Source organism: Zonotrichia leucophrys, chromosome 12 (assembly GCF_028769735.1).
Source record: "Zonotrichia leucophrys gambelii isolate GWCS_2022_RI chromosome 12, RI_Zleu_2.0, whole genome shotgun sequence".
NCBI lineage: Eukaryota > Metazoa > Chordata > Aves > Passeriformes > Passerellidae > Zonotrichia > Zonotrichia leucophrys.
The window spans coordinates 4,439,418-4,466,610 of NC_088182.1; the positions used below are offsets into that span (position 1 = coordinate 4,439,418).

Genomic DNA, 27,193 nt, shown 5'->3' on the forward strand with positions numbered 1-27,193 from the left:
GTCGCTTAACAGCAGCACTCCCCAGAAAAATGACTCAAGATGAAACATGAGATATGTATTAATTATCAATGGTCTAATAGAAAATTTAATGAAGACAAGTATCTTCTTGCACTTTATCCACGATAACGATGATAGTACGTCAGCGAGGCGCATACCTTACAACGTAGCAGTGAATGTGAAGTCTGAAGCCATTACAGCAATTCCCCACAATAATGGCCAGCCAATGCATGGGCTTGTAGCACTTAATCAAAGTAATGACATCCATCCACAATTATTTATGTTATGGTAACAAAGAGCTGCCAAATGCAAAACAAATGACATGAGGATTTGCAAGTGAATTTCTTCCCGTAAATTCTCCTTAGGTTATGCTTTAGGGCCCTCAGGATGGAAGTCTGTCTTTATTCAGAGCAATATCAGAACCATGGGGTTATTGTGCCACATTTTACTGCCTATAAGCAATGAACCCAATGCTATCACTAAAACAAGCTCTTCAGCCAACAGAACTGTATCAACATCACTTGAGTTGGCCTTGGTTTACACCCAAGAGCTGTCTTCAGAATTTTACAAGTGGAAAAAGAAATTATTTGGAAGATGACCTTTGCTTACTTCTGTCTATCATGGAAAACAAAGACCCAGTTGTATCAACACTTAAACACGCATTTAACTTAAAGTATATGAGCAGTCCCTACTTACCTCAATAGGTTTGGATTAGAGCCATTATAATTACCAACCATGAATCTCTATTAAGTGCAGCACTGTTCTTTCAGGGGCATTTATGTGGGTGTTTGTATAAAAACACTGTCAAAAACTAAAGAACACCAGTAAATATTAAATGGCAACATTCAGGTTCAAATGTAATGAACTAATTTATTTTTTTTAACACTACATCCAACTGTTTTTCACCACTCACAGATGTCACTGGAACAACTTGAATACAAAAAAATTGCCTAAGAACAATAAACTACACAGACCAGCTAATATTGATTGCTTTTAAAATGCCCCCTGTTAAACTTAAATAATAGCCAAATCTCACTGCAGTAAATGTACTTTTATATCATTAAATACTAATTTAACAGAAACGTGACTGCGCAGTGAAAAACACGAAAATGCTGGAAAACTGAAAGATTGCCCTTTTTTTTTGCCTTATTCTTCATGTGCATTATACAAGTCTCCAAATTAACACCTGAAAGAAGAAAACAATAATTTCATATTAGCTGGCTATGTAGTCACACAAGGCAAAGCTGGGGCCGAGCTTAACTTTAATACTCACTTTCCAAGGCCCGTGAGAAGGGAGACTGCAGGGCGCCTCTCACCACAGGCTCTGGCCACCCTCGATGACCAGGTTGTGGCCTGTCATGTAGTCGGAGGCTTCGGAGGCCAGGTAGACCACGGCAGCCTGCAGGTCCGTGGGCTGGGCCAGCCTCCCAGCAGGAATGTCAGCCAGCCAGCGCCGCACCAGCGGCCGCAGCTCCTGCGAGCGGATCAGCGGCGTGTCAACGATGCCCCTGCAGCGAGCACACCGACCAAGGGTTCAGCTGTGAGTCCTGCCCAGAAGGAAAGGCAGCACCCACAGGTGTTTTATATTAATTCAGAAGGAAAGCAGGGTAACAGCACAAAGGAGATGAGCACATCCTGCCTGCTCTGCCCTTGCTGAAAGTCATGGTGCAAACTTCCATAGTGCTCCCTTCCTATCGTCACCTTCTCGCTGCTGATGGGCAGCTCAGGGGCTTCCTTTCAAGCACACGTACACTCACACGATCTTCTCAGCTAATAGCACAACCCCCTTACTTTCAGGTTACCCATAATCACCAGTTTAAATTTATTTTCCAGAAAACAAGCACAACATTGGGAGGGAAAGTGCCTTGAATTGGGTCTGTCGCGGCTCTTGGGAACCGTTGTCCTTCCTTTCTCATCACTCTACAGCTAATGTCATACAGCATACTTGTGTACAGCCCAGAAACTGAAAACAGACCAATTCCCCATATGTCAAACAACGAGGGGAACAAAAGCCAGCACCCTTCTGGGCACCAGAGCCTTTCCACACAAAAAAAAGGAGGGGCAGAGATAAGCACAACACACCCAGTGTGATCCCTCTTAAACCAACACCTGACAAATCACACTGATTTACTTGTCATGCCTCTTTTGCATTAATGACTGACTCCACTATTTACTAAAACTCTGCTAAGTTTGTTTTTTTTCAGGTGCCCTAAAATGCTGCAGGAAGCACAATGCAGGGCAAAGATTTGGCTGGCTTTTATGACTTTAGCTGCAACTGATTTGTCATACTCCTCCTTAACAACATATTTGTATTTTGCGAAATGTATAATTTTTTCAGCCCCTGAACAAATATATTTACATAACTGTGTCTAACGAGAAATTACATTTAACTTCTCAGAAATGACAATAACTAAAACCTGAACTGCCAATTCCACTTCATTAGTGTGGTAGAAATGCATTCCAAATGTTAATAAAAATTCCAACATGCTGATAAATTAGCGCTTCTAAGGAGCATGTGACACCTTGGTTAACATATTCAACCTCAATTATATTTCTCTTCAGCACCCTGTTATCTGGAACCTTTGCTGGCAATCAGAGGTGCTGTTTTTCAGCGGCCAATTTTCTAGATAATGTAGCTTATCAACACTGTGGGTAAACTTGCCAATGAAATCAGGCTGCACTGAACCACACACACGCTAATTGCATCTCTTTTTTATGCATATTTACAGACTGTCACTTCAAAGAAATCAGTGGCCCATTGAGGCAGCCAGTTAGCTGGAAGAATTGCCTCTTGCAAATGAAAATTAGCAAACAAGCTAGTGATAAATATGAAATGAACAAAGTATAAAAATACCCGTTTTGTTCTGAAACTTCATTGGCATCCCAATTTAGACTTCCAAGGAAATAATTTTTTGAGACAGACTGGATTCTGGGTATGAGATTTACCTTTTGTTTTAAATGAAGGCTGAAATCCACTATTTACTCTGTTATGAAGTGGAACTAATTCAGATTTTCCCCCAAACATTTCTGTTCGCACTAATCAGGCAGGATTTAAATATCAGCTTTATATTTTATTGTAATTGTCAATAAAGAGCAGAGCAGTTCAGAAACACTGAGCGATGCAGCTCACTTAAGTTCTGGCAATGTAACAAAATCAAGCACATTCCAGTATAGGACTGTGAATGCTTTACTTATTTCCTTCAAGCAGAGCCCCATAGTCTCCTTTGCTTTTCTAAACTCCTCAAGAACTGGTTTTCTTCAGAGAGAAACGTGCTTTGAGCAGCAGACATGAAATATATTGAACTCCTTTCCCTTACGTGCCTCTCACTGAGCTTACAAAACCGTCACCATCGTCATCATCATTCTGGCTTTACACTAGCAGAGACCAGAATAAGATCCATATGATTTTCTTGTTTTTTTCATTTACAGATACATTTTAACCTCAAGGGAATGCAGATTAGGGAATAAAACACACAGTCCTCCAGCACAACAGATTTTGCTAAAAAGAGGACGTTTTTCAATCTGTTAAGAAAAATGATCTTTGGTCTGATCACTGCAGTCTGTGAATCACCGCGCTGTGCCTCTTGCTGGACCTTTCTTTAGGTTCACTCCACGTAGCAAAAATTTAGATGTGAAACCAAACTTCACTACAAATTTTTGTTATAGAAATGAGAAAAAAATACAGCGCAAAACTTAAAAGTTGCAAACACACATACTGATGGCACTATAAATATTAGGCATGTCATTGATACTACACATCTTCTGGGAAAGCTTGGTGCCAAGTTGGGCAATTTAACGTTGTCGAACCCTTTTAGGCAGATTTTAGTTGGCTCCTAACCAGTTCCAGCAAAGACAACTGCCAATGCATTAATTCCCTACCTCATCTCATATGCAGTGCTGAGCCTATCAGTACTTTTCTGTTGCATGTCAATGTAATATCAAACTGCTGGTTCCTTAATGTTAGATATGAGCATCAATATTTCATTATTGATACACAGGAAAATTTTGGACATGAAGGGGAAAAAAAAAGACCCCTAAAAATAAAGGAGAAAAAAACAATTGCCTGAAACAATTCCACTTCAAGAGACACATTAGGAAAAATATCACTTACCAGATACTTAACTGGAATTGTTACGTGCACTCAATCCCCAAATGAGAGCAAAAAAAGATTCCATCTGTGTGTAACTTGATTTCTTTCAGATGAGTTATTAATTTGAATGAGTTAAGTACACTCCACTTAATCAGGAAGTGTTTAATCACAAGATCCACTTAATTGGGACATCTCCCAAGGAATTAAGATTTAAGTCCAAAGATACTTACCAGCAACGACTGCTGCTTAATGGGGATAGTAATGCTGCTTAATTGGGATGCCTTCAGGTGATGCTGGGGTGCTCCCTCACCTGCCAGCTCTGCCTCTCCTTCCCCCTTATGGAGCGTTCCCCAAACCTGCAGTGATCCTGCTCTGCCTGCTTTCTGGGGCTACAAGCCTGGTGCAGCACTGTGTGGCTGCCTTCAGAGGAGCAGGGCAGGATGCAGGGCACACAAAGGCTCTTTGCCCAGCAGCCCAAACCCAAATCCCTGCAGCCCATCGGGAGGGAACATGGTTCATCCCCCAGGGCTGCTGGCCTGGCTGCGAGTTGACCTTAATATCAACTTCCACCTGCCCTTCCCAAAGGTCATCACATAATGGCATTTCATGTCTTGCTAATCAAGAAGGCAGTAATCAGCCAAAACAATGGACATTGATTCAGTGTAATGGCTGCAAAAATGACTTGTTCAATGCTGCACATGCCAAAAAACAGACACTTTCCAGAATTTTCTCTTCCATCACACCCAACACACTTCCATGTCCTGAAACCAGCAAAGGGCAGCTGGGCATCAGTCAGTGCTCTGTAAAGTTCTCTGATTACACCCAGGTACCCGCTGCAGTTCAACCCCCACATCCCTTTCAGGAAGACTCCAAGACCTTCTTCACTTTTTGGCATCTGTGCAGCAGGCTATGAGGTGATGGCACTGGATGGTGGTGCAAGCACTGAGCACAGGTTCCACGATAGCAACAGCATAAGTCAGCCAAAGCATCCAGGGAATCTCAGCCACCTTCTCTCCCTGGGCATCAGGTTTGCCTGGCCAGCAAGAGAAGCCTGCATGTTCAATTTTATAAATGCAATAAATCATCCTAAGGACTCTGTCATAACATTTTATGCATTGCTAACTTTTATGCATTGCTCTGCATAAGTTTTATGCACTCATTAAGAAATTAAGTTGATAAAAAGTGACCAGATAGGAAGAGGGGGAAAAGGCCAAAAGGTTTGCATGGTGAAATAATGTTTAAGGCCAGACTGGAGCATTTGGAGCTTCAGACAGAGGCACACTGGGAGTGCCTTAAAGCTTTAATGCAACCGTGACTGGGAGGGGCAAAGTACTTTAATACACAGATATTTTACTTATCCAGAGCTGATCTTGGGTACCATAATGCCTTATATCTACATCTGTTCTCCTCAGACTCCTTAAAATCCCATCCTGTTATATGATGACACTGAGGCACCTGCTGGTGCTGGGTACTCAGATCAAGTGGGTCAAAGGTGTCCCTGGTCCTCGGTGAGTCACATCAAGAGACAGTGACACTAGTGGGGTCCACAGTTCTGGGGACGAGTCCAAATGTGCACTGAAATGCAGGTTCACATCTCACACAGGCAGGACTCTAAATGTGAATAGTTATTCACTCAGAAGCAGATGTGGTTTTTGCTCGTGTGATGGAGGATCTGAGCTCCATGAACTGCTGCAGGCTCCTTCCTCGTGCCCAGGGGTTCCTGGGCAATCCCATCATGAGGGGCTCAGCCAGAGCCTGGAGGCTCTGTGAGGGAAGTTCTGCTGGTCCCAAAGCATCTCAGTCCAGGTTCTCACCTGCTTTGGGGAAACTGCTCTGTCCACAACAGGGGACCTCAAAGACAGCAAATTATTTGTTCTCTGTGTGTCCTTCCTGGTTATTCCTCCAAAAAGGCAATATATAACTCCCTTTTTGTGGTAGGATTTTGAGCTCAGAGCTAGAGTTTAAGACAGGTAGAGATGATCAAAAATGCAACACTGTATTGCCTTGAAAATTAGAAAGAGAAGCTGTCTATTTTTTCTCCATGCTCTGGCAACTGTCTCCAGAAACATAACTTCTCTAGAAGTGAGTGCTTGCTTCCAAGCTGTACAAAACAATGAGTTTTGATCAATTGGTAACTATTTTTTAAATTTATGTAAACTCCTAAGAAATGGGTAATTCCTCCTGTAAGAGCCTTCTCATCCATAATTGCTGTGAATGTGGCACAACTATCCCACCTCTGCTGGTGCAGATTACCCGTATGTTTTCAGACACAATTCCTGCCAGGTCCTGCTGAGCTTCCCTAATTCCCTTCATCTCCCCAGCTCCCGAAAGCCAGTGTAAATTCACTAGTGCTAGTTGTAGGAACACCATTACAGTGCTGCTAGCATGGGCATGGGGAAAATCCCATTAGGAAGTAAGATGCTGTTGAAAGAATCTGTGGATCACGTAGAGTGACGGCTGGAGTCTCTGGTATAATTAGTAATAAATAATCATAAGGAAGACAGCTAGCACAAGCAAGGGGAGAGCAGACCAGCAGTAGAAAAAGAAGCACTTGCCATTAAGCTCTGTGATTTTTTTCTCCCCCTCCACTTTGTGGATTAAAATATGTAATTTGTTTTCCCTAATTTGATCTACATTATTATCTTCATTATTACAATTTAACTCCTGGGTTAAAATCCTGCCCTTCTTAGTTACTCTGATTGACTTCAATGGTCTACAGAATTTGACCGCTTCCAATTAATGCTATCCACTTGGGTTTCTGCTCAGCACTATCATGCACTGCTAATTGTTTAATAAAATGACTGGTTGGGCATGTGTGTGAGAAACAGGGAGAGGCAAAGTGGATCTGGTAGGAAAACTTTTCTTTGTGAATAAATACCCTAAAACATAGAGCTTGAAATCTCCAAAAATAAGGAAAATGCAATTTGCAATAAATATATGTGTATATATATATTTACAAAACTACGCCAAGCCTCCTGTGTCTGTTGGAGCTGAACAGTAGCTCAATAACAGCAATAAAATGTAGCTTTTAAAGTGCCCATGTATTTGTCTCAAGTAAAAAGGGAAAAGAAGTATTGTCTGTTAAGTGTCAAAACCCCTTTCTTTAACCACAGAAGGCTTGAACAGACTAAGGAAATATTTCATCTGGAAGGAAAATGCTAAAAACTACCCTTCACATTATTGGAAAACCTATTACCAAATGCTAAAACCTCTCCTTAAATCCCTGAGTATACACAGCAACAGAGCAGGCTCGGTTCTAAGTATTTAAACCTTTGTTAAGGAAAAGACAACATAAAAAGGGATGCAATCCACCTGCTAATTAGAAACTTTATTTGCTGAGATAGTGTTCATTTGAGCTTTGTAGAACATTTCATTCCCTTTGTAGTTTCAAAATGAGACTACATTTTACTTACGGGGAAATGCAGTTGACTTTTACTCCTCTGTCAATCCACTCGGTTCCCAATGTCTGTGTTAATTTTACGACCCCGGCTTTGGAGGCGTTGTACGCCAACTGCTTCTGTGGGTGAGGGACTACAAGGGATTCAAAAGAAGAAAATTATTTATTCTTCCCAAATTAAAATAGCTCAGGCACTACACAGACAACTCCCTGCATTGAGATGAGCTATTTGCCCTTTTCCCAGGTAATAGGCAGGGAGCAGCAAGAATTCAGCCACCTACAACACAAACCCCTAAACATGTATTTTGCCATCTAACAATTTTGTCTCAGCAGATGGGCTGCTGGAAAACAATGGTGAAAATAAAAATAAAGACATTTAAAAGATCCCATATTTGGGCAAAGACAAAAGCGATGTATTAAACATATATATGCAATACTTGACTGCTCTGAAGAAAGATAAATAATCATATACACACAAGCACATTCATATATTGTACATATATTTATATTTATATATTTGTGCACTGTAATACTAATAAAATATATTATCATATAATTCTAAAATATTATATAATCAATAATATAATGTCTGACATATATTCTGTGTTATGTAATGTATTAATATTATTTATAATAATATGTGGTAGATAATATTTGATAGCTGAATGTAACAGTAAATTGTTTGATATGACATTATATGATAGAATATGATATAAGTGCATAATAGATTTTATATAACATATTATATATAGCTTCTTGGAACAAATTATTCTCCCTAATTTTTAAATTATCCATAGTCTGAGGCAAACACATATTATCATCTAACAAATGTTTGTGTGGATGTGAACACAGGTGCATCCCAAAAATTCAGAACACCCACCACTTTCAAAATCTGAAGCTTTTGAAAATGTTTCAGAGATGTCACATGTCAGTCAAAGACAGAAAATGATCAGCTTGCTAATTACAATGTTCAAGCTTGTTAGTGCCGTGTGCTCGGTGGCTCTGCCCCTCTCCAGCTCAGTGAAAGCTACTTAAGGACAAATCCCCAGTGGGTGTAAAGTGCCTTAAACCCACGGGAGTCAATCCAAATCAGTCCAGGTGCTGGGATTCACACCCACAAAGTATCTCTCCTTGGACTTTTCTGGCTGCCATTAGGACTTCATTAAAGAAATCCAGTGCAAAGCATCCATCCATAATTAGCTCTGTATCAGCACAGAGCTTCACTGAGCTGCTGACTCTGATGGAGAGAGAGAGGGGGAAATCAGGGCAAATATCAGTAGTCACAAAGACAGGCAATTCCAGCCTCTGGGGTTGGATAACGCTCCACCCTGGAAGAAAAGGAATCACTGGGTTTGTGCAAGGTTCAGCAGCCAAACCCCAACTTCCAGCATTTTGATAAAAGCACATAAGCAGCACTAGTAGCTGGCATTAAACTGGTCTCAATAAATTAAGCTGATGCATCAGTTCTATATCACTCCCACCCATGGCATCCCAACACGCCCACTACTGATTTTATTGACTTAAACTCTTGGGTTTGAATATGTCAATGTAAAGGGTGGAAACAAGGTGATAACTGAGTTATCCAAACTCCGAAAAAGCCAAAAAGCCCTGCTGCAAATCAGTGAGTATGTGAACAAGGACCTTTGCCTTGAACAGAGGTGTTTGTGAATAGATTTAAAGCACACACATGATGGCAGCAACAATTAGAGGGGGTTTTTTCTGCATATGCTGCAGGTTTGCTCAGAATTCAGAGGCCTTTTCCTTGCTAAAAAGAGTGTTTCCTATCATGGCCCTCCTCTGCCAGCATTTATTCTGTGCTCTTTTTCGTTCAATATGAAATAATTTGCATTTTGACCAGCAGAACTGCCTTGCCCTCAGTGTGTGCCTGCTGCCCCCTGACGCAGCGCGCCGTGGGGGCTCTCAAAGAGATGTGGAACGTAATTTCTTGATTAATTGCCATCCATCAGCTCCAAGTTACATACAACTTCGGTAGTTAACCTTGTAACCTCCCAAAAGCAGTTCTTTGCTAAACTTTCCAAACATGTCTGTCTGTGATAAATCATTTTGGTGGTCACTTGCTAAGAGGAGAGGAGTTCTGGCACTGGCTCTGCACCTACAGGGCATGGGGTTGAGAACAAGTTGCTGCAAGCCACGAGAATCAGTTTCTGACTTGCGTGATGAGACACAGCTATCAAAAGTCTTTCCATGGACTTTTGTCTTTACAAGAATATCTGAGGAAGGTAATTAGGAGCATGAAATTTTCCCCCGGTGAGACACTCAGCCCCTCTCAATTGGAAGAACTCAAGGAGAAGCCAACAGGTGCTGTGAATCTCTGGCGTTGGATGGGATTTCTGCAGCCAAGCACCCCACGCCACCTCCTCTTCCCTCACCTAAAGTGGTCTCTTACAGAGAGAAGAGCAAATCTGTAACCCTCCAAACTCATACAAAATGGGATTTGTGAATAAAGCTATGCCTCCAGCAGTGTCACCAAAAAATCTGCATTGCTAAGGCTTCTGAGAAGGACACTCCTATTCAAAACAGATGATAGGAGAAAGCAGATAAAATCTCTGCCAACATTAGCTGTATTATGTTTTAAACACCTTTGTTCTGACTTTGGCTGGGGTTTTTTTCCAGCAGATTCTCTCTCCCATCCTTGGGGGAGAGAGGGAAGGGCTGTGGGGTTATACCAAAACAACCTGACACTGCTGCTGCCCCCTTGTTTGGTGCATCAGGCTCCCAGCCTGACCTTGAAGCAGCCACACAATATTAATGAGAGGTGCCCACAGAGCAGAGCAGACCACTTCCCACTGAAGATATTCATTGTAAAAATTACAGCTCTGAGTTACACCTGTGTGAACAGCGCTGCTGATGGAGTGAGCGCCTGGAATAATTCCATTGGAACACCAGAATCAAAATGCACATATGCAAAATGTATGCAGCTTATCTTCGATTAATTAAAGCTGATTCTGAGCAGTGTATCTGGAAAAATCACAAACAAAAACCTCCCTATCCTGCTAAGTGTCTCCTCATTTTCCTGTATCTCTGAGGAAGGACTCAACCTACAACAACAACAAAAAAAATATCCCCTAACTATTTCTAGAAACATTTCATACTATGCCAGTTGGCCAACGTACTTAAATAACCAACCAACCAACATATTTATTTAACATTCAGCAGATGGACATGATATGAACATCGTGGTTTTCAGTCGTAGTTTCATAACTACTAGATTTTCTCAATGCCAAGATTCAAACAGGTTCAGAAGGTAAACACATCTCTCCATCTCTTAACTTCTGGCCTAGCACACATTAACTTTCACTGACATTTAAATGCATCTTGGGATGACCCTTCCAGGTTGCTCTCAGGGCTGCTTTCCAATGTTCCTTTCTGTTCCAGGACAGGTACTGCCCTCAGATGTGATCCCCTCTGCTTGGCCCACCAGCCAAGGAGGTGCAGCTCCAAGCTGGGGCTGGGATGGATGCTGTGTTGGAATGGCATCACCACCCAGCTCAGCAGAGCTCTGCCAAGCCCCGACTGAAAAGTTGGAAAAAACCTCTCCTTAAGCAGAGCAGACCACTGCTGGGCTGCAGCGAGGCTGGGAGCTGTGTGCCAAACCAGCAGATCCCCAGTTTGTGCCAATTCCCAGAGCTTCCTAACTTTCTCCAGGATGGACTACGTCCCAGGAAATTTTGCTTTGTGACAATGATGTGGATGGTGACAGCCCAAGCACAGACCAGAGCCCGACTGTTCAGAGCAGAGCAGGAAAGCCTGAGGTATTTGAAATTTAAAGCAACACAATCTTGTCAGAACTACTTTTCTTGGGGAGTTTTTGTAACTTTACAAAGTTGGGATGAAGGGGTGGTGCCTGTGTTTAAGCATAAGTAAAACAGCTGGTAAAGACACTTGAAAAAATATTAACAACAACATTATAAATGGATTTTTGAAGAACCATTTAAAGTTACTGTGCAATAAACTGAGTAGAATGACATTGAATGTCAAACTGGGCACAGTAAAAATAAACATTATTCCAAAGGAAAATAAAAAGACTGCATATTTATGTAACATTCAGCAGATGGACATGATATTAATACAGGGGTTTTCAGTTGTACTTTTATAGCTACTAGATTTTCTTGCCTAACTTGGCAACCCAAGGCACCATTTGATTTTTGGATTTGGACAATACTGCAACAGATGTCCAGACCAATAAAATAAATTCCTAAAGGGCTATGCTTAATTTGTGTAATTGATCAATTTTTGTTACATGGGCTTCAGCTCAGCAGCCTTCCAGATTAGCTCAGCAGTAGGGATTTCATTCCATATGTTACAATGGTTTATTGGTCCTTTTGATGACACTGCTGATTCAGCAGCGTTGGTGCAGGCACCTGTTGGCAATGAGAATGTTATAAAACCCATGGGTACCAGGGCAAATATTGGCACAAAATCCTTTGGGTGGCCTGTAAGCATCTTGTGGGCTCAGCTTCCCACATGCCAAGGAGTTTGCCTGGAACAGCTTGGAGGGAACAGCACCTCTCCTGTGGTATCTGCTCCAGAGTCAGAGAAGGTGACTCCACCTTTTCTATAAAAAGTAATAAGTGCTCTAAAACATTGAGGACAGATAAATGTTGAAAAATGATATCAATAAAAATTTTGTAGTACATTTCCTCTAATATGAAATGTCAGTGATTTACTCCTTCCCAATACAGGTTTAATTGATTCAAATAGCATCGGTAGTAATTAAAATATGGATTCTGAAGCACAACTGTTAGCTCTCATCACTCACCTATTAAACTTGCCATAGATGCTGTGTTAATTATCTTCCCATATCCTTGATTCAGCATAATGCGGCCTGCAGCCTGTGACAGAAATTAAAGGAAAGACCAGTGACCCTTTCTGTGATTGTGCTAATAATGACATGATAATAAATTAGTCTTTTCAGAAGAGTTGATGTGCTAACACATTTTTTTTAAGTACCTGATATAAAAACTTGGTATAAAAATGGCTGATGCAGGGAAAAATCCCATTGCCATTTCACACCTCTCCTCTGCTGGCAATATTTTTTCCAAAAAATCACAAATGTTGGGAATTCCCCTCTCCAAGCTTTCTGGTTTTTAAATAACCACCCTTCAAAAAAATTTTGGCCATTCCTTAGTGCCTGGACTTGGGTAGCCACCAAGTACCAGCTGCTTTTGAATGTATTGACCAAAATCTGTAAATAATATAAAGCAAATCTCTCCTAAACTCCACCAAAACTAGGACCAATTTTGTTGTGAGAATTATTAATAAAGTGCTATTATATATTGAGATAAAGGAAACAGAATATTAATATCCATTTGCAAAACTAACCAGTGCAGTATTTCACACTTACTTGGCAGCACAAAAATAATCCTCGTAAATTAACATTAAAAGTTTTGTCCCATTCCTCCAGGGAAGTCTCTTCACTTGCAGAGTTCAGATTGATGCCTGCATTATTGCATGCAATGTGGACTGTGCCCCAGCGAGCAACAATTGCATCCACCATCCTTTGCACATCCTCAGGCTTGCTCACATCTGCTGCCAGGGCAAGGCTCTTAATGCCTGCATAGAAATAAGAGTATGGAGTCAGCACAGGAATTCACGAGGGGAAAAAAATCCTATTTTATGGTTGTTTTTTAATTCACATATAGAGATATTTTATATATGGCTGTATTTTATATATACATGTGTGTGTATATATATTCCACCTTAATTCATTGCTCCACAAATAGTAGCAAAAGGTGTGTTTGTTACTGCAATACCATTATAAAGCTGCTGACTGCTGCGAGGTTTGCTGGCTGGAGAGCAGCCTGGAGCCCAGGTGTGGGAGCCACGGCTGCCGCTCGGGCAGGACGAAGCGTGGAACACTGCACCATCTTCTGTCCAAACCCTCAACTGCAGCTTCCCCAGCTCCCAGCCGCTCTGCAGAGCCTTTTCTTCTGCCAGGTCCCCCCCAAAGATGCTACAGAAATCGAATTAATTTGTCTCAAACTGCTCTCTGGGTGAACTACAGCACGCAGAGAGATGGGAGCCTCAGACAAAGCCAAAGTTTTAGGTGGGAGCTAAGTGAGAATACCTGCAGGTGCACAGGTATGGCAGTCATAGTGACTTATTTACTGCAAATCACACTGCCAGAATAATGCAACCATCTGGAAGTGATTTGCCAAATTTGAAATATTAAGAAGTTTTGCATTTTTTCCTAAAAGAATCCAGCCATTGACTTTTGCACCAGGGCTGATAGGTAAATAACTTCAATTAATTCATTATAAAAATCAGCTTTAAATAACCTTATTGTTAAACAGCATAAGAAGCCTGCTGAGGCCAAGGAGATTATACCAGACCTGATGGCACTGGGATTATACCCATCCTCAAAGCCAAACAGGCTACACCAGTAAGGGCTGTGGTGAAATGAGTCTATAATTAAGGAAGGAAGGAGGCACCCACTGGGGTTGGACCATGATCAGCAGTCTGAGTAGGAAGTTGCAGCTATTAAAGCAAGATCTTTTTCTTCTATATAAATGACAAATTTGTTCCACACTGTTACCTCTTTTAGATCATTCTGATAAAACATTTAAAATAAGGGATAAGCCTATTCCAGGAAGACTCTCCCAAAGTGAAGCTGAGATGGAGGCTTCCAGGAAAACAAGGCAAAGCAGCAATTGCCCAGTGGTGTGTGTGGAAAAGTGGCAGGAAAGAGGCGTTTGCATGGAAAAGCTCTTCCTCCTCTCCAGTGCCTCCAGGAGCCTGTCAGAGTGCACAGCCCGAGGTGATGCCACTCTGGAGTGCCAGGGCACAGGAGCTCCTGTCCCTTTCACTGATGACACCGTTCTCTTGATTTCCATGGCAGAGAAAAAACACAGACAACTAAAAACTGGATGCAATTCTCTGCCACAAAACAAGACATCTTATTTTATGGCAGGTTTTATGCTAAACCCGCGGAAAGATTAAGAATAGCCAGACAGGCCCTGTTGCTCCCCCTAATTGTTATCAAGGCTTGTAATGCAAAGGGAGTTGCTGCAATCTTCCTTTTTAAATTTACAGATAAAATGGGTGCAAGTGTGTTACTAATGGTAACAGAAAGACTCTTCACGTGCCCTCCAATTCTCACCCCATTTAGAGCTTCATCTTCCAGGTCAGTTTATAAAAATGAGACAAAAGGTGCCACATGTGTCTAGTGAAGAAGAAGTAAAACCACGCTCACTTCAAACCAGAGTCCCATACTCCACCTTAGTCAATTCATCTGATATTCCTGCACTCTGAGAGGGGGGAGGAAACCTCTTTCTGTCTCTCCACTGTCCCCTCAAACCACCTGTTAAAAATAATAAATAAAACAAACTATGGGAAAATAGCCTCAAATCTATAGACGCAATCAGAGGCAAAACACCCAGCACAGGATGATGCACAGGATGATGCATCTCCACAATACTCAGCTCACTTTTGTGGGGCTCATGGAGGCAGGTTTGTGATGAGGGGGGCAGGAAAGGAGCCCAGGGACTCTGTGCTGCAGACAATCACTGTGCTGGATGTGCCTGTCTGAGGTGTCCTTCTGCAGGGACACACACACGTCCCCCTGCCACAGGCTTCATCTCTGGTCTCTCGCTATAAATGGAAGTAACATGTTGCATATAGACAAGAAGATCAGGAGTGACATTGCACAAGGCATTTGCATAGTTTACAGTGAAAATGCACATTTTAAAAATCCCATCAGACTAATTCTTCCCTTAGGGTACAGGCAGTGATTCCCCCTGAAGACAGAGGTGTGTGTAGTGGAAGGTAACCCTTAGGATTTTTTGGTTATGTTTCATCATTTTTGGTTCTTCAGTCAGGATCCATTAGTAACTGTTGAAAAAAGGTATTCACACAGGATCTAAAAACAAAGAGCCCTGCAGCCAAGGGACATACACCCGAGCTGTCTAACAAAGCTAAAACTGAGATCACAGGCGTTCTGATGTTTAAAACTCATCATGAAATGATGGCACCATCCCAAAAGGCAGGAAAGGGCTCCTTGGTATAAGAAGCAGAGCTGCTCTAAGCAAGCTAAGTAAAATGTTTTGAAAAAGTATCAGTATGGGAATGACTTGGGGCACTGAGCTTCCAACTTTGAGTTAGAGATCTACAGCCATAGAGGGGGAAAAAAATCACAGCCCCTTTGTCCTTATTACAGCAGGAAAAATATGTATTAATATTATGATTGCTTCAATTTACTCATGTGAATATTTTGAGTGTAAAGCTAGCTGAACCTTTTTGTCAAAATTTATTTCCAACAGAGCATGATACTTCTTTGAAGCCAAAATGTTTCATGGAAACATTGATTTCAACAAAAAGTTTTCAGGGGAAAGCTTCTGAGGTCCAGGCTAGAATCTCTAGTTACCTCTGGAGAGAAAGAGATTGAAAACCTGACCTTTTCAGATCCTTTCCAAAAACGGGCATTTGGATATAATTCCCTTTCACAAAAGCTTTACAAAGTTTGGGGGTTGTTCCAACAGGGAACGACAATAAATTCAAAACCACAAAACCCATCATGAGATGGAAGAGATGTGCCCTGACCAGCTGCACTGGTCAAATTGATAGATAATATTTGACCTCAAAGGATAAAGATGTGTAAAGAGTGAGCAGTGAGATTTTCTTTACTTTAGACTACAATAATATTTGCTATGCCTCATGACCTCTCCGACTGCATTTTGGAACAGTCCCCCACCTCCTTCAGGCTGGCAGCCCACTGCTGAAGGAGCAGAGATGTAGGGCAGCCATTGAAGGGTAGATGATCAAACTCCCACTGAAAATGCCCTGGAGATGAGTTAAGTTCATTTTCCAACAGGCTGTTGGCATCCAAAGTCTCATGGCTCTATCAAGTAGCCCATTTCTATCCGAATAGCTCTGCTTGATATGCAGGGTCTCACAGGGAAAAAATGTCCAAAAGGAGAGTTAAGGTGTAGGGCACAGCCACTTTGTGCCAAAACCATATGGCTCTGGTGCATAAGAGAGTGAAAAGCTTCAGGGAAGGAGGGGCTGGATGACTAAAGAATTTGTAATAGGAGCTGGACACTTTCTTCTAGGTCATTATTTGGGATCAGAGCTTTAACCATTGCACTGACACTCAGTGTGAAGTGTCTCCTGCTTAGCAGAGCTGGGGTTGTGCAGACAGGGATGTTTTGTTTTAAATGTTCTCTGGGGAGCCCCAGGACTGTATCCAAACCAGAATGACACCAATCTTTGTCTCTTTCTGAGACTGAGTGATATAAATACATCTGCAGGGGCTGGTTTTGCTGGGGAATATGGTTTCTAATGGCCCAATTCCCTTACAGAAGTCAGAGCACAAACAAATACTGGTGACTTTATCCATGTGGGAGTGTGAAAATTTCCTGCATAATTGTCCATCTTTAGAGACAATGAAGTACTGAACTTTGAAGAAGGCTCAGGTGCAGTCTCACAGAAGAAATTATAAAATGAGCAATACTTCCTTTCTTTTATCATTAAAATTATATTTCCAGTTTTCTTTTTCCCCTTTACAATTGCAGTTTAGCACAGCTCTAGGGGGAAATTTGATTTTATGCTACATTTTCTGTTTTTACTGCTGAAACAGAAGTGGCTTGTAGAGGATTTTACCTCTTATTTGGGATTTTACTTACTATGTCTATTAGTATTTTGTTCCCATATCTGACCTTGCACACATGTTTGAAGGAGAGCTTGAAAAATGACTTGTCTTCAATTTAAAGAGCACAGTGAGAGATTCAGACTGACAATAGAACTACCCTGTTTGGGGGTTTTGGCTCATGGTAGGAAGAGGGTCTGGAAGAGAGGATAGGTGAGTTTGTGGCTGTACCTTTCATTCATCCATAGTGAAGCCTGCATGATTTACTTTGAGCAGCACCATCTCTGTTCAGTTCTGGTCATACAGATCTCACTTCTACAAGGTGACTCTTCTCTGTTCCTGTCAGCCATGGCTCACCACTTTGGACACTTTTAGATAGAGAGGAATTTTGTTTGGATCGCTTTGCCTCTCTAGAGGAGTTTATATTGATAAATAACTCTTGCAGATGGTGTGGTATCAGTGACTGCTGGCACAACACTGACAGGGCAGGAGAAGCTCCTCTACTCTAACCACTTCCCCACCAGGGCTGGATGGGAGGGGATTGCTCTACAGAGCAGTGTCAGGTTTGAAGGATGAAAGCCACCCATTACAGTGCCCACCATGCTCAGTGCTTACCTTTGAGGCTGAGCTCACATGCCACCGCTTCTGCCTTGGCAAGGACCAGATCCACCACAGCCACTTTAGCCCCAGCTTCCCCCAGGGCGTGGGCAAAGGCCCTGCCAATGCCCTGCCCTCCTCCTGTGACATAGGCGACCCTGCCGTCCAAGCGCAGCCGCTCCAGGATGCGGCACCGGTTGCAGCCCCAGAAAACCTCATCCTTCATCACTTGTGTCTGCAACAAGAACACAAACACCTGCACAGTGAGGGGCAGAGCTCACTGACAGCTGTGAAGGACTCTGCTGGTGAGAACAAGGTGGGAGCATGAGCAGGGATGCATGTTTTCTTGGCCCATTGATTAATACAAAAAGCATCTCTAATTCAAGCCAAAAATCCCCCTTATCCATACAGATATTAAGCTCAAACAGAGCACTAAGGTGTCAGACAATGGAGCAGAAGGGCTGTGCTCTTGGGAGATGGTATAACCACTCCATTTTCAGGAAAGTAGCGTATGGCATTTCCTAGCCTGGCTTGGGTACAAAGTCTTCCAGTTGTTTCATCCCCAGGGCCCAATCTTGCCCTGAGGCTCAGCTAAGAGGCTGAAAACAAGGTTCCAAAGGCAGGATTTGGGTCAAGTAGAGTGCAATCAAAATATCTTCACAAGGCTGGTGCACAAATAAAGATATCAGCCAATAACTTAAACCAAGCTGTCATCTGATCAGCTGCCATACATCATTTCCCCCCGACTGGAATCAAAATGCAAAATACAAGATGTTTAAAATATTGAGTTCGAAATGCCAGGAATTACCAGTGGGTGTAGCTTTGGGAGTACTCAGAAACTGCAAAACAATCAGGATGTTTGGGTCTGGGTTTACTGAGGTAGGCCATTATGATTCCAGATGGGAATTTCATTACAGCTGGATGAGGCCCACTACATAAAACAGAGACAGATAAAACCACCATTTTTTCCTTAGGACAAACAAAATGTAAGGCCATGAAAACATCCAGCTCAGAAAGCACAGGAGGGCGTCCTGTGCTGCCTTTGAGCAAAAAACTGAACTATTTCAGAAATGTATTTGTTCATTACTGGTCCTCAGCTCCATCTTCCCACACTCCTCTGCATGGGAAGGATGGGAGAGCACCAAACACTGAAACCTGGTGGGCAGTACACCAGTCCTTCCAAAGACTCATCACAGGACCAGCTGATCTAAAAGACTTTGCAGGGAATCAGCATTTATCAGCTTTAGTGCAACCCTGGAGTGGAGATGCTAAAGGTGCCCAGTTCTAAGCTGCTAAACCCATGATCACAGTACCACATGTTTGGGTTCTTGCCACCAAACCCTTGAAAATTCTTTTGTCCTTGTCCTTGGCAGAGTCAAAATTTTCCCAGAAATGCTCAGAGAGGAAATACCCACCTTGGACTCAATCACTGCATCTGGAGGCACAGGGCTCTTTCGGATGAGGCTCAGTCCACTCTGCACAGGCAAAATCACCTGCAAATATAACACAATTCTCATCTGCTTGGTACCTGGCTTTCTGTCACCCAAATTCCACTGATATGAAGGGTAATCCTCAGGCCACAGTAGCTTTTCCCCTACTCCTATTTTGAGCTGAAGCTCCCTCCAACACAAACATTTCAGGCATTTGTATTTTCTCCCATTCGTCTTCCAAACTCATTGCTTACACAAATGCTAGGGGAAAAAAATGCAATCGTGTTTCTCCAGTTTCTAAAATCACAACATATTGTTTGTGCATCCTATTACTTCTTCTTTTTATTCTCTTTGCTGACTCCTGTTGTGCTGGTGATGCCCTACATCCCCCAGAGCCTTCAAAGCAGAGTGGTGATTCTTTAGTTGTGCTGTAGAGTTGATTATTTACTCTTAAGTGCTCTCCTTTTATCTTGCCTTTAACACACTATAAGATGTAGACAGAGCAGGGACCACTCCTGAATATAGAAACTTATACCTAGAGCTCAAGTGAGGTGAATTATAATAAAATCTGAGTTCATTTTAGGTCCTTTGGATAATGGCACCAACAAAAGAAGCATTTTAAAGAGTACTTTGCAAAATCCATAGATAAAGCACTGCGGGCACCTTAACCAATGGCATTGCACTAACCTGCTCAACACGAGGATCTGAATTAATCACTGCATTTAATTTTCTGACAGCTAGTACATTTTCATCTGATACATTCTCCAGGTAGACTTGTCCTTTCATGAGTGTATTCTCTACACAGATCACTGCATCCATGCTCAGCAAGTGGTTATCCATGACAAAGCTGTAGTACTGAACAGCATTCCTTTGATCAGCATCAATAAAGACTATATCAAAGTGCTCGTCCTCAGCATGTAATGCCTGGGGAAAAAAATTGATATTGGAGAAAACACTAATTATTTACCTGAAAGTTTAACACGTTGCCATTAATTTGTTGTTTGTATAAACCCCAAACCAAACAGAAACTTGTTCTTTTAAGGTAACACTGCTAGAAATTATTCTGGAGATCTTGGGAGTTTTCCACACTTTGCAAACAATTCTTCAGCAGTGAATCTCTGAACTTCTCAAGGAAAATCAGAATATAAAAGAGGATGCCTCATCCCAGTTTATGGTGTTGGGAGTCACAGCAGAAACACCTGCATACCTTGAGTCCAAGTAAATTGATCCATCAGGGTAAGACTGACATCAAACCCTGACACTGAGGTGCTGCAAGTAAGTTCTCTCTTCTCAAAAGAGCAACTATCAACAAATGAAAGAGTGGCAATTATATCAGTCTGGGGGAAAAAAAGAGGCATAAGGCAGATCTGGGAATTGCAAACTAGTGTGTCCCACTTCAGTAGCAGGAAAAAGGTTGAAATCCTAATTAATATAGAATTATAAAGCACATGAAAGAACAGGTCATGATAGAGATAAAGCAGCACAGCCCCTGTGAAGGAAAATGATGTTTCTTTAATCTAAAAAAATGCTTTGGATGGCTCAGCAACAGAGAGGATAAAAGAGAACTGGCTGCTATCATCTAATTGGATTTTCAGAAATGTGGCACACCTTCCCTCCAAGCAGGCTGCTGATGATAATGTATAAAAGTGTTGATGGATGACCAGATGGGAGCCTTTACAGCCTTCTCCTGTGGCAGTTAATGCACTCGCTGCCCAAGAGGCTGCTATGGAATATTTCAGATTCCATCTGGGACTATTTAACTGCATCTGTGTGCGTTGCAATGAAACAACAGCTCATCCACCTATCTCGGCGAGCAGAAATGCTTTCAAGTCTTTGCATTTCATGGGAAAAGAGAAACAGTTCTGTTTTCCAGAACTCACTGTCTCTGCCACGACTTTTAACGGTGTTTCTTGCATCCAGATTTCCCTTTTGTGTTTAGAGACATCGTGCACAACGAGTGATGAGGCATCCCTTGGGATGTACCAGCAAAAGAATCAACAAAGGCAACAGAATGTGAAAAACTGGTTTGGTTTTGGGAGTAAGTAAGGTTAATGGCTCCCAAAGAGAGATTTCAGGAGCTTTTCTGAGGCAGGAGTGTGTGGATCTGACAAGGAAATAGAGGAAAGTCATTGTCAGCTTGTTAGTGGTGGGGGAATTAAGCTTGGATAGTCACATTTAACTGGATGCTTGATAGCACAGAAACTCTGCTGAAAGCATTCACAAGTCCACATTTAGGACACATTATACCATAATGAAAGAAGACCTTAAGGCCAAATATATGCTGGTTTGTTATAAATGTAGTAGAAACTGGGACATCTGGAATCCTGGGATTCATCTTTTCATTTTGTGACCAACAAGAAAATCTTGCCCTGGCTCCCTCTTGAGCCCCATTGGTGGAAAGTAGCAGGAACATTTTTGCTACTGTGGAAGAGTATCTTGTGTCAGGTTGCACCTCAGTCAGTCTGTCCAATATAGGCACTTCAGGAAGGGGCAGAGGATGAAAGCTGGGTGCAGGAGCCCATCACAAAGAGAGGTTAGAAGTTTCATTCCTCAGGGAGAAGAGCCAAAGCCAAATTCAAGTAATTATCATGACTTATCACCACTTTCTGACTTGTAACCTTCCTGGGTGGAGGAGGTGGGGGGCAGACATTAAGAAACAGATGTGGCCATCACTGAACATATGTTACTTTTGCTCTGTGGGATGGCTCCCTAATGAAAAAGAATCTCACTTTTATGCAATGACTTCATTAGGTCCATATGGAGTTGTGCAGCTCTCTGGATATTAGCTGGACTTCTCATTTCAGCCCACTTTCTGTACTGCCTACCTGCTGACAGCTTATATCTTTCTTATCTGTCTTCTGATACAGATAAACCACCTTTCAACATCACAGCATCCATCCCAGGAGGGTGCTTGGGTTGGATGTGTAACCACTGCACACCAGCCTTGTCCTTGGGTGTGCCAGGCCATGGTTTCTAAGGCATTTTTCTTCTGCCACTTCACTGAGTCCTGAATGGCCATCCAGAAATGTCACTTGGGCATCCAGATACCTGACACATGGAAGGAATAACCTGAGTTTGTTGTGGGACCTGCCATCATTTGGGCTTCTTGTTTCCACAGCTTCATAATTGCTGCTGGGTTTTCCATATTTAGCTAGCAACAGCTCCAGGGCTCTAAGAGGAATCCATGAAATTCCTTAAACCAGCCTTACCTTTAGAGCAGGGTCTAAACAGCAGGATAACAGCCACAGGGACCTGGAGCCCCTTGGCTAGCAATACACAGGTCACCCAGGCAGGTGGTCACCATGGCCAGGGCACCACCCTGGAGAGGGTTTCCTCACTGCCAGCACCCACTGCTGAACAAAAACAGCCAGAAATTAAAAAATCTGCTCTAACTGCAGAGCCAAGCACTGGAAAGATGGGTGCAGTGCTGGAGAGGATAACTCCATGCTGTCCAGTATGGATGAGGAGATTTAGAAGGAGGGATTGACACCCTGGCCCTCCCAGCACAGACTGGGCCAGGCCCTGCCTGGGACCTCACAGCACTCTGGAGATGCCATTGTCCTTTGCTTGGCGAGACAGAGCCCAAATGCCTCCAACTGTGAGGAAAGCTGAGATCCAGAAGGAAATAATCTGCCTGCAAAATATCCTGCTGAAACTAATTTCCTGAGTGTTTACAGTGCAATCCCTGCTCCTTGCTACAGAGTCATCATAGATGGTAACAGATGGCAATAAGAGTTTTAATTCAGAGCAAACTTGGCTAAAATTAATGCTTTTGCTTACAGTGAGTCATTAACTTCCTTCGAGATTAAAAAAAAAAAAAGTGCAACACTGCATTCCATTGAAGAGATGTACCAAAAGTGACCATGAGAAAGGGCACAGCAGCACTGCTGATGGATACAGCAAAAGATATGGAAGAGGACGTCTCAAATAAAAACATGAATGAATCTTCTGCCAAAACTCAGAGCAAACCTGATTGGAGTCCTGATCAGAGAAAACACTCTCATAAGGCACATACAAACTCAATCAGAAAAAAAATGACTGCCCAGTTCCTTTGATATGGATCATACAGTCAGCATATTTGTAATAAAGATGTACTCAAAACTTATTACCTTTCCTGTGCCTTGTTCTTGACCTAAATGTAATAGCAATCCATCCTTGGGGTGCACAGAATACATGAAAAAGTACAGTTTCCTTTTAAAACACCATTAGAATATTTTACTGTGTGTGGACATACACTCTTGTTACTCCTAAATGCTATTCTATTGAGTACAGTTTATATTCACCAGCAAAGCAAAATCTCTAGGGAAGCCAGAGAGGGAATGCAATTTCTAGTAATAACAGCTCACAACAGTGAATACTATCCACTTATCCCCACAATTTCCAGCTATTTTGGACTCCTTTCTGAATTAACCTTTCATATCAAAAGGAGCAATTCTAGAGCACACTAGAGACTCCGACACAATTTCATGCATAATTTATTCACTCAGTTCAACATTAAACGCAGAGTCCTTGACTTTGTCAAGGTGGATTCTGTTGGCAGACTTCACAAGCAGCAAAACAGGAGAAATGAGATCTGCAGCTCAACCTCTTCACCTATTCTGTCTGCTAACAGGAGGGAAAAAAGAAGAAAGCAAACCCTGACATGCTTCCACAATGCCCTGCAATCAGCAGAATTGGCTGCAAACACTGTGTTATTTTTTGTGTTGCATTTTCAATTTTAAAATGGAAGGATCAAAATAATGGATGGGAATAATTTCCCAATAGTTTGCATTCCCTCCAGACTCAATCCTGCATCCATTGTTCATCAAAAGTCCACTGGGATTTGAAGGAAGCTCTTTGTGCAGGATCAGGCTCTTGCTGGCAGCAGATCCATGGCAAGGCACATTACCCAGGCATAGCTCAGCAGAGTTCAGACTTCAGGGAAGATTTGTTGGGAAATGTTTTTAAACACTGGCCCAGGACATGTTGAATAGGTAGCTAATTCTCACCAAAGACTCCTGTACCTGAGGAAAGGCTTTCCCTCAGTCCACATTTCAAAATATAATGTAGAATTCCTGAGCCCCTTGGGCACAGAGGGTTGTTTTGAGGTCTGTGTGAGCTCTGTGCTCTGCTGGGTACCTCACTCAGCTTGGCAGTGTCTGCCCCACAAGCATGGGGAAGGTGGAATTTTATCACGTGCCCTCAGGTACCAAGTGAACCCTACCATGTATTTGAGCTCTCTGGCTCCAGTCCGATACTTAGCATTTACAGGTCAAAATGCCAGCTGTTTTGTGCTGGCTGTGATCTGGGACAAGAGGGAGGGAAACAGGCCAACCCCACCAGGGCTGTGTGATAACACAAGGGACCACCAAGAGGCTTCAGAGAGGCTGGCCAAGATGCTGCCATGGACTGCTGTGCTGCCTTTGCTCTGCTCTCTGCCTGCTCTCAGCTCTGCTGAGCCATGGATTTAGGTGAAAGAGCCAAAGCCACAGGGGTGACATAATGGCCCCACTGTCCGAGGTGCACTGGCACAGATTTGTTGCATCCTCATGGCAACTGCTGCAAGATCTGCCTTGGAAAGGGCAGAAGAAGTTGTGGGGCAGCCCTGGACATATCCTGCAGCACCTGGATGATACCTGAGGCTGGGATGCAGCTCCTGGGTAGCCTACTTTTACATCAGAAGGAAGAGATCATATTCCTTCTGACAGTTTGGACATGCTAATGCTTCATGCAGCAGAGAAGGAGTTCCCTGACAGGTAGTTAATCTATAGACCAGATGACATTTTCCTGCTTTGAATGGACCAGGGCAGTGAGGCAAATCCTGCCTCAGGAGGAGGATACACAGGAGTAATACACAGGAGCTGTATTACTGCAAAAATTTGAGGAGCAGCAGATAAGCAGAAATATTGCCTTGCTGTACTTGGGTTAGAAGTAAAATTCAGCCATCATCACCAAGCAAGAAAGCTGCATCAGACACCTCCAAAGAGCAATTGGTGGGTGACCAGCTCTGTCCCCTAGTTTCTACAAAGGGACTAGAATGACACCTAGGGCTGCAGACTGTGTAGGCAGCAATGACAATCTTTGCCAGAATCCAGCTGTTCTAAACCTCACTGTGCTCCTCAACAAATGTTAGCCAGCTCTGCTCTAGACCAGCCTCCCTGCAGACCCTGAGGGACTGAAATGTTCTCCACCTCCTCTGTGAAGCTGAGCTGTGAGAGCCCTTCTGTGCCATCCCTACCCCATCTCCTGCCTTGTCCTCCTGCCTTTCAGCTGCCCACGAGGCAGCAAAGGAAGCCTGCTCAGTCTCCAAGCTACACTGGACATCTGGGAGGGGAAAGGCAGCATGCTGCCCACAGGCTGAGCCTCTTCCACATACCCAGGCATCCCATACAGCTGGGCAAACCTCAAGAAGCCCAAAATGTAAGTGCACCAGAGAGGCCACCAAATTCATTGCTTCAGCATTTACAGCCATTGTGGATTAAACCTGTAGGACAATCCTGACTGTCCTGATACTGATGACAAAACGCCTGCCACACTGAATAGCAAAAGTTCAGAGCCCAGTGCAGAAATCCTGCGCAGAAAGGTGTTCCCATGCTGGGAGCTCTCCTGCCAAACACGACCATCTCTGTTCCCAACAGCTCCAAGAGGTATTTGAAGTTCTGAGCACCTGCAGAACTGGGGTCAGGATGTGCCTTCATGTTGCAATTGGAGGATATAAAATCAATTGCAACATTCTGTTTTAAGGATTTAATTTTCATGTCTTTGCTCCCTTCTTTAATCTCTACACAGCATGTACTCTGCCTGCCTCTAGATATTTTAATTCAGTCACAGTAAGTCAGTTGCACAGAATGGGCACTAGAGAGCAACAGCAATTCAATTAATTTCACACTCACTGCGGGGAGCTGGGATTTTAAATGCTGCACATTGCAGGTGATCTGTAACATTTCGTTTTTTCGTATACCTGCAAAGCTCTTTGTTTCTTTCTTATCAAACTTGGAGGTCATGAAAACCAGAGGTCAGAAAGCTCCTGGCCATTTCATTTTAGAAATAAATATGGTGCCTGCTAATGCAAATAAAGTTACAATCAAGCTCACACTGACACATCCTGATTGAAAATGAAATCAGATGAAATTGATTTGTATTAATAATAGAAAGGCTTTTTAATGAACCTGATATAGGCACCACCTGTCTCATGCTGGACCCCCAGCAGCATCCTGGAGATCCACAAACTGGAATTAGATGTGAGCTGCCAGTAATCATAAGACTTCTCTGTCTTGGAACAAAGTCACCAGTCAGAATGAAACAAGTACAGCAGTTATTTGTCTGAGGCTAATCACATTGCTCTGGAAGTGAGAAAGTGGGGTCTAATTCATCTAAGCGTTTGCTGTGGGGAAAAATAGTGAGTGGTTTTGGCAGAATTGGAAACTTCTCCAGGAGTTTCCCAGCTCTTGGGAGCAAGCTGTCCTTCTCAAAAGCTGGCTCAGCAGGGTACAGATCCATTCTTCCTGTTTGTTATATTTGGAATTAGAGACCCGAAACAAAGCCAACCCTTGTTGCGTTAAACTGCCATTGAAGCCTACCGACCTACATTGAGAGCCTGTGATCCCTCTGATCAAAAAGCTGCAGGATTTTAGTTAAAAGGGAGAAAAACTGTCTTGTGTGACAGAGCTGCCCCATCATACATTGAAAATAAGAAATAAGTGCAAGAGTGTGTTCACACATTTGCAAGCAAACCAGAGCCACCACCCAGCATCGTGTGGGCAGGGAATAAGACCTGAAACTCTTTAATGTGCTCTTCACAAGAACTCCCAAATCCCCTTTCCAGCTGATTTTACCTCCAAGGTGTCTGCCACTGGTCCCACTCGCAGGCTTATCTTTTTGCCATCTGAGGAATGATCAAATGCCTCCTGGCTGTACACTCCGAGATAGGGCTCTTCTGCACAGGCAAAGATTTTGCCATTGTCTGGCAATTCCTCTGCAATAGCAAGGATACTGTAACCTTTAGGCTTGCCAATTAATAAAATCTTCCTGGGTCTGATCATATGGACAAACATCCTAAAAACTTGGCCTGTGGAAAGACAAGAATTAAAATTTGAAAA

The 27,193-nt window shown here is 42.7% G+C and overlaps 1 protein-coding gene across 1 annotated transcript; it reads right to left on the reverse strand.

Moving 5' to 3' along the window:
- Positions 1–1,038: 1,038 nt before the first annotated feature.
- On the reverse strand, positions 1,039–27,136 carry LOC135453401 (D-threitol dehydrogenase-like). The gene is made up of 9 exons (XM_064724424.1): positions 26,930–27,136; positions 19,803–20,039; positions 19,101–19,178; positions 17,704–17,920; positions 12,850–13,058; positions 12,265–12,337; positions 7,501–7,618; positions 1,271–1,505; positions 1,039–1,183 (listed from the first exon to the last, which is right to left on the reverse strand). The coding sequence occupies exons 1-8, from the start codon at positions 27,134–27,136 to the stop codon at positions 1,310–1,312; spliced, it is 1,335 nt and encodes a 444-aa protein (XP_064580494.1). The 3' UTR covers positions 1,039–1,183; positions 1,271–1,309.
- Between the last annotated feature and the right edge of the window lie 57 nt (positions 27,137–27,193).